The sequence below is a fragment of the Leptonychotes weddellii genome, chromosome 1 (genome assembly GCF_054177405.1).
Source record: "Leptonychotes weddellii isolate Sample4059 chromosome 1, ASM5417740v2, whole genome shotgun sequence".
In the NCBI taxonomy this organism is placed as follows: Eukaryota; Metazoa; Chordata; class Mammalia; order Carnivora; family Phocidae; genus Leptonychotes; species Leptonychotes weddellii.
The window spans coordinates 129,529,560-129,549,143 of NC_138369.1; the positions used below are offsets into that span (position 1 = coordinate 129,529,560).

At 38.7% G+C, this 19,584-nt stretch overlaps 1 protein-coding gene and 1 long non-coding RNA gene across 2 annotated transcripts in view; one reads left to right on the forward strand and one right to left on the reverse strand.

Moving 5' to 3' along the window:
• Window positions 1–6,190, forward strand: part of OSBPL11 (oxysterol binding protein like 11) — an 88,139-nt gene extending 81,949 nt beyond the window's left edge. Inside the window, exons 12-13 of the mRNA XM_006738411.3 lie at window positions 773–926; window positions 4,511–6,190. Coding sequence (XP_006738474.2) covers window positions 773–926; window positions 4,511–4,576 — 220 coding nt within the window. The 3' untranslated portion in view covers window positions 4,577–6,190. The remainder of the gene's footprint in view (window positions 1–772; window positions 927–4,510) is intronic.
• A 4,504-nt stretch (window positions 6,191–10,694) lies between these two features.
• LOC115942710 (uncharacterized) lies at window positions 10,695–18,799 on the reverse strand. Its single transcript, XR_004077301.2, has 3 exons — window positions 18,726–18,799; window positions 14,758–14,891; window positions 10,695–11,138 (listed from the first exon to the last, which is right to left on the reverse strand). It is a non-coding gene; the product is annotated as an uncharacterized LOC115942710 (long non-coding RNA).
• Window positions 18,800–19,584: the final 785 nt, after the last annotated feature.

Sequence of the window (19,584 nt, forward strand, 5' to 3'; positions counted from 1 at the left end):
GAGGGCACATAGTGCATGAAGCCCTGGGTGTTATACGCAATGAATCATGGAACACTACATCAGAAACTAATGATGTAATGTATGGTGATTAACATAACATAATAAAATAGAAAAAAATGCAAAAAAAAACTAACGATGTACTGTATGGTGACTAACATAACAATAAAAAATACAAATTATTATCATTTTTAAAAGATTTTATTTATTTATTTGACAGCGAGAGAGGGAACACAAGCAGGGGGAGTGATGGAGGGAGAAGCAGGCTTTCCGCAAAGCACGGAGCCTGATGCGGGGCCAATCCCAGGACCCTGGGATCATGACCTGAGCCGAAGGCAGATGCTTAACGACTGAGCCACCCAGGCGCCCCAGAAATACAAATTATTTTTAATTTGAAAAGAAAAAGCAGAAGCAACAGCATCTTGGACATTAATATCAGCACCATAATATTCCGTGTTCTTGTAATTCATAAACGTAAAATCATATATCTGATTCAGGAAACATAATTTTTTAAAATTAACTTAATTTCAAGGGTATCAGTTCTATTTAATTATCTTTTTTAAAAGAATGCTTGTGGGTTGCCTGGGTGGGCTCAGTCGGTTAAGTGTCTGCCTTACATGATCCCAGGGTCCTGGGATCGAGTCCCACATCAGGCTCCTTGCTCAGGGGGGGTCAGTTTCTCCCTCTCCCTCTGTGTGCTCTCTCAAGTAAATAAATAAAATCTTAAAAAAAAAAAAAAGAATGCTTGTAAGATTTGTGGTTTTTCTAATTATAGGCGATTGTGGAAAAATGTGACAGACTCTCTGAGGGAATCTGAAATTGATAAAGCCACAGAGCATAAACGCACCCTGGAAGAACGCCAGAGGACTGAAGAAAGGCATCGAACTGAAACAGGCACACCCTGGAAAACCAAATATTTTATTAAAGAGGTTTGTCCTACATGTCTTCAGACTAAAACTCATTATCTACTTAGTGAGAACTTTAGCTTACTAGGCTTTATTGAATTGTTATCACTTACACATCTTTATTTCTGAAACTAGTCCAGCTTAACCATGAGCTTTTTCATGAGCTTTTCACAATTTGCCAAAGTAAAATAGTTTAGTAGCAGTTCAGATGAAGTAGATTTTAGGATTAAATTGGTCAGAAACAAAAATGCTATAACAATCTCCAATCACAGTAATAGATTATACAATTTATAATTTATTGCCTTTTGAACCACACTGAAACTCTGTGTTCACTTCCAGAGACCACCTTTTAGAGGGAGACATGAGAAACTTAATTAGCTACACAGTGGGTAGTGAAGTGGCTAGAATCTTTACAATGTTGAAGGAAAAAAGAATAAAGTGGGGTGTTTTGCCTTGAAAACCGAAAATTAGGACCATTTGTTGTAACCTTCTTCAGATATGTGTATGTTTTATCATGTAGAAATTTTTTATCAGTTTGTATAGCAGTCCTGAGGTAGGTCCATCCTACCAGGAATTTTGAGCTTAGCATAGGAAGGAATTGTACAACAATCAAAAATACCCAATAATAATAAGGGAGTACATTTTATAGTAATGCATCATTAGTCCTTTATGAGACCATGGCTTATGTGGAAGACTTTGATGCACTGATTTTGCAGCTGGACTAAATAATTTCTGGAGTCTTATCTAAATTTAAAAATTTTTGTTTTATTACTTTCTGGTAGAACTCAGAGTAAGGTGAATAGCGGACCAGAGCTGATACCAAGAAAAGTTTTCTTGTCACGGGCGCCTGGCTGGTTCAGTCAGAAGAGCATGCAACCCTTGATCTTGGGGTTGTGAATTCCAGCCCACATTGGGTGGAGAGATTACTTAAAGAGAAAAAAAGGAGAGGGGTGCTCCTGGGTGGCTCAGGTCATGGTCCCAAGGTCCTGGGATCGAGTCCTGCATTGGGCTCCCTACTCAGTGTCTAGTCTGCTTCCCCCCTGCTCCTCCCCGCCCGCCCCTAACCCCGCCCACCCCCCCTGCTGATGCTCTCTCTTTTCTCTCTCTAAAAATAAATAAATAAAATCTTTAAGGAAGATTGGGTGGCTCAGTCGTTAAGCGCCTGCCTTGGGCTCAGGTCGTGATCCCGGAATCCTGGGATCAAGCCCCGCATCGGGCTCCCTGCTGGGTGGAGAGCGTGCTTCTCCCTCTCCCATTCCTCCTGCTTGTGTTCCTTCTCTCGCTGTCTCTCTCTCTGTCAAACAAACAAACAAATAAATAAATAGAAAAAAAAAGTTTTCTTGTCGATAGCCAAGTCTAAAGAAGCGCACTGAATTTTAATATTGGTCCATCAGGAAGGAATTTGCAAAAAGTAATTTGATCTTGATTTTTGCATAGTTATTAACCCTAAAAATCCATAGTTTATTATAGTAGCTTCATTACCTTCATTTTTCTAATCACTGAGTATCTATTAAAAATACTGGCCATTTTCATAGATTGAAATAATAAAGGGAAAAGTACATATCTACTCTTTTTATCTGAAAAAATAAAACTTTGTAGTTTATTCAAAGTTATAGTCCGGTAGCTTTGGATTTTTTTCATTTCAAAGAAAGCAGATATACCAGGAGTAGATTCTAGGAGGAGAATTTCTAAGGGAGGAGCTCTGTAAATCATTAAAAGTGAACTCTGGGGGTCAAGAGCAGGGGCTATAATGGCTAAAAGATATAGGGGCGCCTGGCTAGCTCAGTCAGTAGAGCATGCAACTCTTGATCTCGGGGTTGTGAGTTTGAGGCCTACGTTGGGTGTAGAGATTCCTTAAAAATAAAATCTTAAAAAGATACAATTAATGAAATTTTTAAATATAGGCACCCTGATTCTTGCTAATAACATGACATGTAAAATTGCTACTTGTCATTTATTCTTGGACAGGTATTTTTAAGAGCCACTACCAGTCTAGCATTCAGTGATGTGATTAGTTGACATCTTTTTCAAAGAACAGTACTATAGGAATTGAGAATTATCAACCAGGTGAAAAACAACCTAATGGTTGCTATTATTTTTTTAAAGATTTTATTTATTTGAGAGAGGGAGCGAGCATGGGGGGAGCAACAGACTCCCCACTGAGCAGGGAGCCTAACATGGGGCTTGATCCCAGGACCCGAGATCATGACCTGAGCCGAAGGCATACAACTTAACTGACTGAGCCACCCAGGTGCCCCTAATGGTTGCTATTATTAAAGAAAAATTATTTTGATACTTATTAAAAACATCAAGGAAATCTTCATTCAGGACTATTGTAAGAGGGATTGAACTCAACTCCAAATACAGGGACAAGTGGAAATGTGAGGGAGTGGGTGGAAAAGAGAATCTTGGTTAGATATCAAGGATGGGGTGGGGAGAGAGGAACTTGATTAGATATCAAGGGTGGGAGAAGAGGAATTTCAGAATCAAGGATTTGGGGTGCGGGTGGTTCTTGGTAAACTGGCTTATCAGAATTCTTTGCTAAAATTGGGCTCAGTAGGCCATGGATGAGGTCTAGTCAAGAAGAGTGCTCAAAGTAGTCCGACTAAAACGCAGTCAAGGAGAGAATGAGTCCTTGTCATTAGGAGCCAAGTAATTACCGGCCTTAAGTCATTTTATTTTATTTATTTATTTTTTTAAAGAATTTATTTATTTATTTGACAGAGACAGAGACAGCGAGAGCAGGAACACAAGCAGGGGGAGTGGGAGAGGGAGAAGCAGGCTTCCTGCTGAGCCGGGAGCCCGATGTGGGACTCGATCCCAGGACCCTGGGATCATGACCTGAGCCGAAGGCAGTCGCTTAACCAACTGAGCCACCCAGGCGCCCGGCCTTAAGTCATTTTAGGAACAAGATAAAATATATATATATAAATTTTTAAGAATATTTTTAAATACAAATAAATTGAAGGAACTATGCATTAAGGACGGGTTGAGATCTGACTGACTTCACCTAGTCTATGAACACTGCATTCCAATCTGTGTCAAGTCCTGCGCCCCAGTATATGGCTTCATGCGTTTCTTTTCCTCACTTGGTCTTCCCCTGTTTCTAGTTCATTCTCTGACTCTAACCTTATCTCCTTCAGTATCCTTCTGTTCACAGGAGCCAGGGAAAACTAATGGGAGTAGAGTCAGGGAAGAACTAGAAACACAGTATTCAGATACCAGAGATGCCAGTTGAGGTGGTGAGAACAGCTAGTACCTTGATGACCATTTCTTTGTGCTCCGCCGGCTTGGTGCCCATCATGCTGTGGGTGAGGCCAGTCTGGAGTGTCTCGGCAAAACTGGCAGAATTCCTACCAATGACTTCTGCAAATAAAGTGATCATTGGGCATCAACTAGGTGCCCCCAGACCAGAACCTCTCCCCTAATCCTAGCTAAACCACCAGCATTACTTAATGTCTTAAGCACAGAGATTTTTTTTTTTTCTGTCACAGAAATTCTTGTTTTTAAATGTGAGAGTAGAATTCCATCTCAGTGAAGGTGTTGCTTCTAGTTTTGGTTACCAATTGTGAAAATCGTTCTTTAATTTACTTTTCTACTTGTTTCAGGGAGACGGCTGGGTTTACCATAAACCCCTTTGGAGAATAATTCCAACAGCACAACCAGCAGAGTGATACACACTAAGACTCGACCAATGAACTTCTTGCTCTGTTTACCCTAAACCCTCCCAGAACGGAGTCATTGCACTGAGTGACCGGCTTCCTGATTGCACAGACTGAATCTAGCTAAACACGAATGTACCTATTAAGGCACCGTAGAACTGCAGCAAGACCAAAGTGTTGAAGAAGCACGATGGGCCTCTCACCAACCTGTTCCTGTGACATGAGCAATATCATCTGAAAACCTTTCACGGGAATTATTAGATGATTAATCTTTTATCCAGTCCCTGCTCCTAAAGTTAAGTTTGAATCCCCTGTTTTTGCATGGGGGCAGCAGATACACACAACAGTGAGAACTCAGTGATTTTGATTTCTTTACAGTGAAAAGTGAAGTCTGTTTCAGAGTCCATGCTTTGCTTTCTGTCAGTAACTGAAGTAATCACTACTCTTACAAACAAACTAAGAGGAGGAGGACGATGACCCAGAAGTGGATTCAGCCATTGTGCCTGAAATCAGTGTTAAAAAAAAATCAAGCAGGTTGTAGTAACAAGGCATTCTGTTCCTTCAACAAGACTGTGTGCCTGTGTCTGAGGAGCTTCTCCATTATCCACCTCTGTTGGAACTCTCTTTTAAAAAGTATATTTATAAATTGATTAGAATTATAACCATGGAGAATTTTTTCTTCTGAGCATTTTAATATACTTGAAAACAACATTGACTTGAAAAATTTCAGAACATTTTTCAATACATAGTTTTATTAAATACTACACTCAAGAGACCATTTTTTTAAATGTGTTCATGTCAATATGATGAGATTTGGGCCTTTCTCAAGAACTGAGGCATTAAACATAGCAGACATGAAAGAATAAAACTGTTACTTTTTTCCTTACCTTTTTTTCACTTGTAGGTTAATATCCAGTATTATGTGCTATCCCTCTGGATAAGTATGCTTCATCTTACCTCTGTTCACTCAAATTTAAAACAGCTATTCATATTTGTCAGTAATTCAGAAGTTATGTATGTGGCTGAGTGCATGTATGGTATGGTTCTCTTTTCAAGGAAATTCAGATGCTGAAGAAAGAATAAGAAATAAAAAGTTATCAGGAAGTTGTATTCAGGTACAAATCTTTTTTTTTTTTTAATAAGTATTTTACTGCGGTTGAAGAATTGCTGGCAATTAAAAGGATAGTGCTAATTATGGCTTTCATCATTCATTCAAGTATTTATTGAGCACCTACTTATGGTGCTCAACACTTGTTACTGCAAGCTACCTTAATTTTCCAAGAGTGGTGCCTTACTCTGTTTCTTCTGATGTGGTCTTCCAATCAGTGTGTGTAACATACCTGTTATTCATCAGCCATGTAGGTGGCTGTATCTCTTGCATCATCATAAGAAGTTTAAGCTTTGTGCTCTGATAAATTGTGTTTTATTGAAGGGGTTAATAGGATGAAAACAGCAAAACAATTTTTTCAAGAAACTGTAAATTATAAGAAAATAACTGGTTTATGTACAACCATTTTAATGATTCCCTTGTTCATTTTTGCTGTGAAATGCACTGAAAAAATCTCAAAATGAGTTATAGTTCATGTGTTGGGAAGATTGACAAATAATAAAACTAGAGAACAATAATGCCTTTGTCTGTTCTATGAATGGAGACAAATAGAAAGTTTATATTTAGTAGAGTTAGCACCTTGTTCATTTGAGAGGGATGTTGATTTTTCTCTTTACATTCTTACTTTCATGAATCTCCTAGAGAGAAAAGGAAGTAAATTCAGTAAGAGTTTTTAAAAACTAAAATGTTTAAATATACTGGAAATAGAGCAAGAATGTAAAATTAAACTAGTGATTTTTGTTTTGTTCTTTGAACCATTTGAATACCCATTTATTTCTTTGATTTGTTGAGCCATTTTAAAAATTATTGAAATGCAATTTTAAAAATTCTTCAGGAAAACAATACACTTACGAGTAATTGAAAACTTCTCATAATATTGGGTTGCTTCTTTGACGAGAGTGAAATAATACTACTTTTGGGTGATTACTTTACCTTGTCTCTGTCTTCTTGACTTTCGACTGCAGCTTATCTACTAGAGAGAGCTAGAGGCCTTTTCTGTTTCATTTTTTTTATTCATACCTTGTTGATAATTGGCCAGAGAAATGAGTCTTGGTAGCAGTTGCTACTTATTTGTATCTTTTTCTTTTAGGTCAAAGTTTTAAAGGTGCACTTTTCCTCTGGCTACTAGGAATTACGTGTTAAGAAGTCCAAGACCAGAAGCGACAAAAAGACAAGGTTCTGGCCATGTATTTGGACTTCTTAACTGTTTTTTGTTGTTTTCATTTTTGTTTTTGTTTTTACTGTGGTGATACCACCACCCTATACCTTCTGTCAGATATTTGTATTTAAGCTCCACAATCATATTCTAATTAATTGCATTTTGAATAGACAGTTTTTAAGCCCCAAAAAGTAATTTTTAGATTATCTACTGGGTGAGATATGGCATCTATGTATCAATTCACTGTACTCTTCAGTTGTGACCAACATCACCTCTAATGCCTACTTGCAACCAAAAATAAGATGAAAAAAGTATTGAATTTCTCACTCCATAATCCTAGTACTAATACATTACTCTCAACTATAAATATCTGATACTTGATGAGCCAGCTTCTACAGATTAAGTCTTAAAGGATTTATTAATTAATTAGAAAAGCATGAAATTTTGTTTAAAATATTGCCTTAAGATGAAGGCCAACTTCTATTCAGTGTTTTTCCCCAGAGAAAGACAAATTGTTTTGACCACTCCAGCATCTATACTTGAGAAGGATTCCTTAGAGCTACTACAGGGACTGGAAGCTGAGTGATGATTCACCAGAGATAGTGGGAGAAGAAAGAGAAGAGGACTCTACCAGATGGAGATATAAAAGTTATATACATGAAAATGAAAATTCTAATAAAATATATATTCTAGTGACATAAAATCCCTCCTTGGTCCAAAAACCAAACTGCACAAGAAATTCTTACATATTACAAAGCATTTTCCTATGTTTTCACTATTTGATAGTCACAGAAACACTGAGATTACAGTCAGGGATGGCTGTACCAACTTTGCAGATGAGGAAATTATTGAAAGTTTAGTGTTCGGGACGCCTGGGTGGCTCAGTCAGTTAAGCGTCTGCCTTCAGCTCAGGTCATGATCCCAGGACCAGTGTCCTGGGATCAAGTCCCCCATCGGTCTTCTTGCTCAGTGGGGAGCCTGCTTCTCCCTCTGTCTGCCGCTCCCCCTGCTTGTGCTCTCTCTCTCTCTGACGAATAAAACCAAAAAAAAAAAAAAAAAGAAGTTTAGTGCTCACTTCAGTTCACTTAGCTAGACCTTCAACAAACATCTGTTAAGTATTCCTTTGGGGCCGGATAGTACATTGGATTCCAACGTGACAAATAATATCCCTACCCTTACAGACTTAGATGAAGGAAGAAACCAAAACCTAAATTCCCAGGAATAGGTTGTTGACATGGACAAGGCTAACTGGTCTTTCCAAACCCCAGAAAGGCACCATGGTACCTAGGTACTTTGGAAGGCAGTTGATCAATGAATTGAAAATGAAGGGTTGTGGGGGGGATGCGTCTGGCTGGCTCAGTCGATAGAACATGTGACTCTTGATCTTGGGGGTCATGAGTTCGAGCCCCACATTATATGTAGAGCTTTAAAAAATAATAAATTTTTTTTTAAAGATTTTATTTATTTATTTGAGAGAGAATGAGAGAGAGCACATGAAAGGGGGGAGGGTCAGAGGGAGAAGCAGACTCCCTGCCGAGCAGGGAGCCCGATGCGGGACTCGATCCAGGGACTCCAGGATCATGACCTAAGCCGAAGGCAGTCGCTTAACCAACTGAGCCACCCAGGCGCCCAATAATAAAAAATTTTTAAAAAGCAAGGGGTTTGGCTCAAAGTCTACATAAGAAGCCCCAAACAATGCAACTAGGTGATTAACCCTTGTTCCACCCTATAAGACTGAAGAGATTGAACCAGAGAGATTTCCAGTTCAGGAACACAAGTTGATAAACTGAAAAGGAGGAACAAGTTGAAGTCTATATATTTAAGGATGAGAACATAAAGCCCCTTCCCCTGTCCCTTTCCCAAAATACTGGCAGTCAGGCTTGTACCTTCAGGCAAGAGATTAAAATATCCTTTGTGGTAGCACAACTCCAGAAGAAAGTCCTACAGATATATTTGGAGGGTCCACCAACAAAAAAATTCTCCCCCAACAACCCTGTTAATTAAAGCCAAGTCAGCAACTCCTACAGCATAAGCCTCCACCCCTTCCCCAAGAAACTACACACATCCATCCTCCCACCAACACATTGTATATATAGACAATTACATGTCATTTTAACAGCTAATGATCAGCAGACATTTGAGGAAAGATTCCAACGTGAATAAAAAAGAGATCACACAGGAAAAAAAACTGAGGAAACAATTTGGGAAATAACTTCAGAAAAAAATAAATCTTCAGACCAGAGCAGATGATCTTACTTCTATGAAACATGAGCAAAATGCTATCTTTTTTTAAAAAAAGATTTTATTTTATTTACTTTTATTTAAAGTAGGTTCCACACCCAGCATGGAGCCCAGTGCAGGGCTTGAACTCACAACCATGAGATCAAGGCCTGAGCTGAGATCAAGAATTGGATGTTTAACCACTGAGCCACCCAGGCACCCCTCAAAATACTATCTTTAAAATGGACTGTTCAGGAAATAAGAACAGGTCTTGGAAATTAAAAATATGATGGTTCAAATTAATCACTCAATAGAAGTTCTAGAAGATAAGAAAAAGCTCTTGACAAATAGAACAAAAGGACAAAAGATGGACAATAGAAGAGAAATATGAAAATTAGAACAATACAGGAAGTCTAACATACAGCTAGTGACTAGGATTCAAGGAATTAAAAAGCAGTGGAAGGAAAAATAGTGAAAAATACATACATATATATGTAGAAGTTTCCCAGACTGGATAACATGAATCAAAATGAAAATGCCATGAATATCTTACACAGTAAGGGAAAAATAAAAGCCCAGGGGCGTCTGATTGACTCAGTTGGTAGAGCAGGCGACTCTTGATCTCAAGTTTGTGAGTTCAAGTCCCACATTGGGCATGGACCCTACTGGGGGGAAAAAAAAGGGCCAAATCAAAGCACATCATTATGGAATTTTTTAACACTAAGGATAAAGAGAAGATTCTAAAAACAATAGCATCAGCCTTCTCAACATCACTGAAAGCTAAAAAGCAAAAGGGAAATACCTCCAATTTTGCCTAGAATTTTATCCCCAGCCAAAAGACGAATCCGACATGCAATTTTAAAACAATTTTCTCCTAGCTGTTCCTTTTCTGGAAGCTATTAAAAGCACATGCTTCAGCAACACATCAGAGAAGAGAGAAAGGCAGGAATTGGAAAAGATACAAAACCAAGAAAAACAGGCTCCAACAGAGGAAAGAGTCAAAGAGAGGCATCCACTTTACAATATCTGGGTAGTCTCCCAGGAACTAGCTGCTCCAACACCTGTTTTATGTGTGGACAACACTGACTTTAGCAAGTTCTTTGTACCAAAATCTGTCCCCATTCTAATGGAGTTCCTATAAGATGAGAATGTTTTCCCTTGCATATAGCAATACTAAATATCTTTGAATATCAGTTCTGCCAGTTGTCCTATTCTGAGGTTACTCAGCTGTGTTTCATATGGTGGGTCTCCATCTTATGATCAGTTTCCTGAGACTATACCATGTATCAATGTTATGTGGACTACTCAGAAAGGGCCAGAATATTGCAAGTGGAGTCTTGTTTTAGAAACTATATGTCTTTTTTTTTCTTTTTAACAGCTTTGTTATTGTGCAATGTACTTAAACTACACATTTTTAAGTATACAATTTTACAAGTTTTGATATGTGTGTAGTCCCATGAAACATCACCACTATCATGATAATGAGAATATTTATCATTTTTAAGAGTCTGCTCTTGCCTCTTTGTAATCTCTCCTTCCCACCTTCCCCTCTCTCTACTCCTGTCCCATACCCAGGAAATATTGGTGTCCCAAGGCTGCCATAATAATTACATAAGCTGATGACTTAAAACAACAGAAGTTTATTCTCTCACAGTTCTGGGGGCCAGAAGTCTGAAATCGAGGTGTCAGCATGGTCATGCTCTCTAGAGGCTCTAGGGGATAATAATCCATTCTTTGCTTCTTCCAGCTTCTGGTATCTTTTGGCATTCTTTGATTTGTGGCCAGTTACTCCAATCTCTGCCTCTGTGGTCACATTTTGTCCTCTTCTCAGGGTCTGCCTCTCTTCTGTCTCAAATCTTCCTCTGCCTTCCTCTTACGAGGACACTTGACTTAAATTTAAATCCCACCTGGATAATCCAGAATGATCTCCTCATCTCAAAATCCTTAATTATATCTGCAAAGACCCTTTTTCCAAGCAAATAACATCCATGTCTTCTGGGAATTGGGATGTGGACATATCTTTTGGAGGCCACCATCATTCAATCCACTCCACCACTAATCTGCTTTATGTCATTTGTTTGCATTCTCTAGAATAAAGGGAATCAAACAGTATGGTCCGTTTTGACTTATTTCATTTAGCATAATTATTTTGCTTCTTATTCATGTGGTTTCATGTATGAGTAGTTCATTCCTTTCTATTGCTGAATAGTCATTCATTGTTTGGATTATACCACAATTTGTTTATTCATTTACCGGTAGTTGATAGACATTTGGGTTGTTTTCAGTTTGGGGCTAGTACATATACAGCTGCTGTGAAATTCTTGTGCAAGTCTTTGTATGGACATATGCTTTCATTTATCTTGGGTAAATATGTAGGAATGGAATGGTAAACATATGTTTTTAACTTTTTAAGAAATTGCAAGTAGGTTTTTCAAAATGGTTGTACCACTTGACACTCCCACCAGCAGTGCCTATGAGTTCCAGCTGTGTCACATCACTGGCAACACTTGATATGGACAGTCTTTCTGATTTTTGCTATTCTAATAGGTGTATCATGGTAGTTCCTTACGGTGTTAATTTGTACAAGCCTAATGGTTAGTGATGCAGAATATCTTTTCATGTGCTTATATGCCACCTGTATACCTTCTTTGGTGACATGTTTGTTCAGATCTTTGCCCATATTTTCATTAGGTTGTTTTCTTATTGAGGTTTGAGATTTCTTTATATATTCTGGATACAAACCTTTTACATTTGGTTTGTAATTTCTCCTGTCTGTGGCTTCATTCTTTGAACAGTGTCTTTCAAATAGCAGATGTTCTGGGCGCCTGGGTGGCTCAGTCATTAAGCGTCTGCCTTCGGCTTAGGTCATGATCCCAGGGTCCTGGGATCGAGCCCCGCATCGGGCTCCCTGCTCTGCGGGAAGCCTGCTTCTCCCTCTCCCACTCCCCCTGCTTGTGTTCCCTCTCTCGCTGTGTCTCTCTGTCAAATAAATAAAATCTTTAAAAAAAAAAAAAACAAATAGCAGATGTTCTTAATTTTGATAAAGTCCAATTTATCAATTTTTTTTTTATGGATCATGGTTTTGGTGTCATCTCTAAGATCTGTCTAACCCAAGGTCACAAATATTTTCTCCTATATTTTCTCAGAAATTTCATAGTTTAAGCACCTACATTTAGGCATATAGTCCATTTTGAGTTAGTTTTTTATTGAATATGTGCAAAATATGTCTCAAAAATTTTTTGGTTTTGTTTTGTTTTTCTACAGTGGATAGCCAGTTCTTTCCAGCACCATTTATTTAAAAGACTATCCTTTACACTAAAGAGATACATGCACCCCTATGTTCACTGCAGCATTATTTACAATAGTGAAAATATGGAAGAAACCTAAATGTCCATCTCTAGTTGAATGTATAAAGGTTAGACAGAAAAACACAAATATCATATGATTTCACTTATATCTAAGAAACAAAACAAATGAACAAATGAAGCAGAAACAGACTCATAGACACGGGAAACAAACTGATGGTTGCCAGAAGGAGAAAAGGTTGGGAGGTGGGTGAAGTAGGTGAAGGGGATTAAGAGATATAAACTTCCAGTTATCAAATAAATAAGTCATGGGGAAGAAATGTATAGGGAATATATTCAGTAATATTATAATACCTTTGTATGGAGACAGATGGTAACTAGACTTATTGTGGGGATAATTTCATAATGTATAAAAATAATGAATCAGTAAATTAAAAGATTTATAAAACATAACTTATTTGCAAAATTACTAAAGTAATGACAATACAAAGCTTAATTAAATAACTTCAATAACAAAAAAAATAAATAAATCAGGGGATGCCTGCGTGGCTCAGTCACTTAAGCATCTGCCTTCAGCTCAGGTCATGATCCCAGGGTCCTGAGATCAAGTCCCACATCGGGCTCCCTGCTCAGTAGGGAGCCTATTTCTCCCTCTGCCTGCCACTCCCCCTGCTTGTTCTCTCTCTCTCTCTGACAAATAAATAAATAAAAATTAAAATAATCAGTATGATGAACACCTGAAACTAATAGGATATTGTATATCAATTATACTTCAATAAAATAAATAAATAAAAAACTAGCCTTTGTCTATTGAATTGCCTTTACACCTTTGTCTAAAACCAACTGATCATAAACGTATGGGTCGAGTATGGATCCTATTTTGTTATATCAAATTGGTTTGTCTCTCTTTATATCAACACTGCATTGTCTTGATTACTGTAACTTCATAATCTTAGAATCAGATAGTATAACTCTTCCAACTTTGTTCTTTTTCAAAGTTGTTTTGGCTATTCTAGTTTGCTTTTCCATATAAATCTTAGGATAAGCTTGTCAATTTCTACAAAAAAGCCTGCTGGGATTTTGTTGTGATTTAATTGAATCCATAGGTCAATTGGGGAGAATGACGTCTTACCAATATTGTGTCTTCTGAACCATGAACACAGCTCTGCTTATTTCAGTCTTCTTTAATTTCTCTTAGCAATATCTTGTGGTTTTTATTATACAGGTTTACATATCTTATATCAGAGTTATCTCTAAGTGTTTCATATTTTTAATTTTATAAATGACATTTTAAAACATTTTCAGTTTTTAATTGTTTGTTGCTAATATACACAAGAAGTACAATTTATTTTTGTATACTGAGCTTGTATCCTACAGCCTAGTTTAACTCATTACCCCTACTTTTTCTGTAGATTCCTTGTGATTTTCTACATAGAAGTTCTTAACATCTTTGAATAAAGACAGTTTTATTCTTCTTTTCTAATCTGAATGCCTTATTTATTTTTCTTGCTTTATTGCATTGGTTAGAACCTCCAGTACAAAATGAAGTAGAAGTGGAAAGAGCAGACATCTTGCCTTGTTTCTGATCTTAGGGCAAAGCAGTCTTTAATAAGTATGATGTTAGCTGTAGATTTTTTGTAGAAACTATCAATTTGAGGAAGGTCCTTTCAATTCCTACTTTGCTGAGAGTTTTTAATCAGGTTGGATGGTTATTGTTGCCTAAGTTTGCATCTGAATTTGGAAGCCATTTGGTCAATTGTTTATTAAATGTATAATCAATTAAAAACCTCATGGTCTTAATCCTCCTTATGGCTAAATCACAAAGCATTATTGAAGGGTAGGCTTAGTAGAATTTGAAGCCTAAAGACCCCTTCTTAATTTTTGGTTCTGCTATTTACTGTTTGTGAGACAATAGTCAAGTCATCTGACCTAGCTCTAAGACTCAGTTTCCTTATATTTAAATCAGTAATAACAAGGTAATGTTAACAACCATGCAGGATTGGCACTTGCCTGAACCTGAAAGAGCATCTTCTTAAATTGTGTGCCCTAAGTACTTTGCTTGCCTTATCCTAGTTCTGGCCCTACATTATGATGTTCAATTCACTGTGTTCCTGGAAGTCACAGTATTCTCCAGTGCTGTCATTCTGAACCAAGTTCTCACTCTGAGAGACCTGGATTTTTCTGAAATGACATAGTGGAAAAAATTCTACATATATAATTTCAAATTCCTTGAACCTGAATTGACATTTCAACTCTTTTAATAGCTGTGGAAAAGAAAACAAACAAACAGTATTTTGAATTAAAAAAAAAAATAGCTGTGGGATCTTGGGCAAATTATTTAACTTTTCTGAACCTTACTTTCACAAACTGTAAAATGAATAATAATACCTATTTTACCTACCTTATATAAGGTGTTTTGAAGCTCAGCATGATGATGGATGGATAAACGCTTTAACTGCAAATCATCTCTCAAATATATAAAGTATTAGCGTGCCAACTGTGAGAGCAGATCACTGGTAAAAGCTTGATGAATTCCTGCAAAGCCCAGACATGCGGAAGAAATGACACAGAAATGTTCCAAGTCTCCAAATTTATTGAGCCCTTTCCTTCCTTTGGTGCATAATGAATCACTGGTGAATCACTCAGTCAATCACAAACATATTCAAAGGACTAAAGTAGAGGACTGGTTGGCTCTGCCTTAGGCCAAAATCGCATCTCAGAGTGAGCAACTTTCACTTAATTTTCAAAGGAATTTCATTTCATTCAAATTCTCTTTGATCAAAGTTTAATTTATCAACAATAAAGTATATGTACCTTCAGTGTACAATTCAGTGAGTTTTGACAATCATATATACCCATGTAATACCCACATCAAATCAAGATATAGAACTTTTTCCTTAACTCAGAAAGTTCCCTCAGGCCCCTCTGTAGTCAAATCTACCACCATCCCAGAGGTAACTGTTCTCATTTCTATCATAGAATGTTAGTTTTGCTTATCTTGGACTTCATACAATGGAATCATACAGAATGTACTCTTTGAAAAACTTTATTTTTGTTATATTAAGATTCTAGTTAAACAGGGCTCAGAGCTAGGGTATTCATGTTCCCTTGGCTATTTAAAAGCAGAGGTAACTTGAGATTTTTATTTCCATTCACAGTTGTTATAACAGTTACTCTCTTTTTTTTCCTTAAGATTCACTTATTTATTTTAGAGAGAGCACTGGAGAGCTGGGGTAGAGACAAAGGAAGAGGAGAGAAGCAGACTCCCTACTGAGCGCGGAGCCTGAGGGCTTGATCTCACAGCCCTGAGATGACCTGAGCCCTGAGCCAAAATCAAGAGTGGAACATTTAACCAACTGAGCCACCCAGGTACCTCACAATTACTTTCCGATTGTCCTGGTTTTTGGAATTACCCTGAAGTACAATAAAAGAGTGAGTACTTAAGCAGGGAGTCAGGAATCTTGGGTTTCAATCTTTGCTTCATTACTTTGGGCAAGCTCTTAGCTGTGAGGTCTGACCCATAAGAATTTTTTTTATTTTATTTTATTTATTTATTTGAGAGAGAGAGTGAGAGAGAGAGCACAAGAGGGGGTAGGGTCAGAGGGAGAAGCAGACTCCCCGCCGAGCAGGGAGCCCGATGTGGGACTCGATCCCGGGACTCCGGGATCATGACCTGAGCTGAAGGCAGTCGCTTAACCAACTGAGACACCCAGGCGCCCAAGAATTTTTAACATTTTATCATTTTAATCAAGTTTACTGTTAAAAATAAGCATATTTCTCTTAAACATTTGAAACTAAATTTTCTGTTTAGGTGAGCTTTGGGGAAAGTTATACTTATTCCCTTTAGACCCATTCTGCTGAGCTCAAGACATTTAGATAGCCTATGTTGTATGTAGCTTATTCCAAATTGGGATGATACGGTGCAGCCCAGATATCAGGCTGAAACACTTCTAAAAACAAGTAATTCCAATTCTGGAAAAATCCTATCATGGCTGATTCAAGGTAGGAAAGCAAGGGACTGGAGATGAGAAGCTGAAGGCTGACTTACTTTTTACCGTATACCTGTTTGTGCTGCTTAATTTCTGTACTAAGTACATGTATTAATTTTTCAATTTTTGGGGGGAGAGGGTCAAAAGGAGAGGGAGAGAGAGAATCTTAAGCAGGCTCTGCACCAGCACCCGAGTAGGGCTCCATCTCATGAACCTGAGATCATGACCTGAGCCCAAATCAAGAGTCAGACACTCAGCTGACTGAACCACTCAGGCGCCCATAATTTTTCAAAATTTTTATTTATTTTTATTATTTTTTAAAGATTTTATTTGTCAGAGAGAGAGGGAGAAAGCGTACAAGCACAGGGAGTGGCAGGCAGAGAGAGAAGCAGGCTCCCCGCTGAGCAGACAGCCGGATGTGGGACTCGATCCCATGACCCTGGGATCATGACCCGAGCCGAAGGCAGACACTTAACCGACTGAGCCATCCAGGTGTCCCAAAATTTTTAAATAAAATTAAGAAGTGGAGGTGAATTGAAGTGTACAGCTGAATATGAATTCCGAGGCCAAAAGGAGAGATGTGTCCTATATAATTCAGTTATTATAACTGATAACCAGCGAGCCTGGACCATGCCTGATGGCTGAGCTTAAATGGATCATTTCCTGCCATTCCTTTTCTGCCCCTACCCACCTCTCCACCATTTTCCAGTATGACTCACCCTCGTACTCCAGGACATGATAATGTCATGTTTGCCCAAAATAGATGTTTCATGCCTTAGTGCTTCTCTCCACAGTGCTTCTGTGGCCTTTAACCCCCCACGCATTCCACCTCTTGACCCAGGTAAATTCTTCCCTCTTCCTTCTCTCACTACCATCCCTGTTTGGATGAGGGTTCCTCCTCTGTGTTTCTATGCTTATTACATAATATCATAATTGCTTTTTCCTTTCAAATAGCTAGTTTTTTTCATTGTAAAAGTAACTGATGCTCATTGTAACATTTCAAATGATAGGGATGTGTATATCTAAAAAGAACTTTCCTCCCGCTGACCCCCATTCCACTTGGAAGGGTACCAAAGGGTGACTTTCCATACTTTAGTAAAAATTACTGAAGCAGTACTTGAATTTATTTCCCTTTGTAAGATTCAAATCACAGGAGTTTATAAAGGAGCGCTCCCCTTGGATTTTTGCCTTCACTTTCCTTGCCCAAATCATGAATGGTGTGCTGGGTAGCCTTCCAGTCCCTCTTTCTATCCATTTCATATAAATGCACATGCGTATGTGTGGCAGATACTAAAACACCAGAACTCAAAGTGCTCTCACTACTAGATCTTCCCTTCCTTTTCCTCTGTGCCCTGCTTTAAGGGGGGTTCTTTGTTGTTCAGAGCAAGGTTATGAGCAGAGATGTCAATTAAAGAAGATGAGAGAAGCAAAAGATTTCTCTGCATAAGAAAGATCTTGGAGCCATCCTGAGAAGGAAAGAAAAGATCTGGAGGTGGGGAGTAAAGGGGGAAACCTGAATGAGCAGGGAGTTTTGAGGGAAGGGGGCAAGGGGAAAAAAAGGGGAGCAGTTGCTTCAAGGAGTAGGACACTGGGGAGATGTAGATATGTAAAGAGAATTTTTAGCAAGTTTTAATTTTAATATAATTTAACATAATTCCTCATTTACTATCTCAAGAGACTTTCGGTAAGAGTCACTGTTAGGTTTTAAGGCTTTGGGGAGTCATATGTGTGTTTCTCGTGAAAGTATCTATAGGTCCACACCGGATCTGGGGGTGGAGTGAATCTCCCCTGAAGCACCTGGGCTGCATAGAGTAAGTTTGTGGAAAATCAAGGAACAAATTCAGGACACTGTAAGGAAGGGAAGGAGAAGTAGGAATGAAAGCTGGTCACTCCCGAGTAATATCTAACTCCCATTATCTCAGCTTTAACAAAGTGTGCCGGTTGACAGAGCCTGCCCACATGTACAGAGCTTTTTCAAAATCCTAAATTTAAGTAGTGCCTGGGAGGCTCAGTCAGTTGAGTGTCTGACTCTTGATTTTGGCTCAGGTCACAGTCTCAGGGTTGTAAAATCGAGCCCCACGTCAGGCTATGCACTCAGTGCAGAGTCTGCTTGAGATTCTCTCTCCCTCTGCTTCTCTCCCAGCTCACCCACACACACTCTCTCTCTCTCTCAAATAAATAAATAAAAATATTAAGGAAAAAAAACCCACCAAAATTCTAGATTTAAATTACTGAAATATTAATGAATAACTAAAGATCATCAGACAGCTTCAGAAGGCTCCAAAGAGAAAACAACAAACTTAAAAACAATGACCTAGGAGGAAACAGGAATAACAAACAGGGGAAAAAAGCAAAGAGGTAAAAGGTTCTGGCCAGTTACCTTGGAGATTCAAAACGATATTGTGTACATAAAACGTGAACAGGTATCGATGGGTATCTATGAAAAAGAAACCATCAGAGAATAAGAACTTTTGCTCAAGCCAGAGGCCTGCCAATCTCTGAGACTCCTTCTTTCTTACCTCTAGTGTCCAATGTGACAAGTCCTACCAACTCTGCCTTAGGAATGGCCCTCATCAGTTCTTGTCCAAACTACTGTTCTATCCTCTACAGTACAGTCCTAGTAATCTGTAAAAATCTCCCCTCCTTAAAAACCTCTGGTGGATGGGGGCGCCTGGGTGGCTCAGATGGTTGGGCATCTGCCTTTGGCTCGGTTCATGGTCTCAGGGTTCTGGGATCGAGCCCCACAACGGGCTCCCTGCTCAGCAGGGAGTCTGCTTCTCCCTCTCCCTCTGCCTCTCCCCCTGCTTGTGCTCTCTCTCTCTCAAATGAATGAATAAAATCTTAAAACAAAAAAACAAAAAAAAACCTCTGGTGGCTCCTGATTTCCCATGGGATAAAATCCAGACTCCATAGTCAGGTTTACAAAACTCATTATATCCAGTCTCCCCATCTAGACTTACCACCCCATCCTCTTCTCCCCGAAGCCTGCGTTTCTCCACACTGAACTCCTCCCAGTTCTCTGAACAAGACTTGCCCTTTCCAGCCCCTAGAGCCATAGTAGAAAGCTCTTCTGGCTTCCCTGCCAGGCAATCTCCTGCCCAGCAGTCAACACCCAGCCCAGTTTTCCCTGTAATCCCAAACAGGATTCTGCACCCGCCCTCAGGGCCCTCATTAGCACTCTCCTTGAGCCTCTGTTCAGGGACTGGGTAGGTGCTCCATGCCGTCACTCAGGATGATCG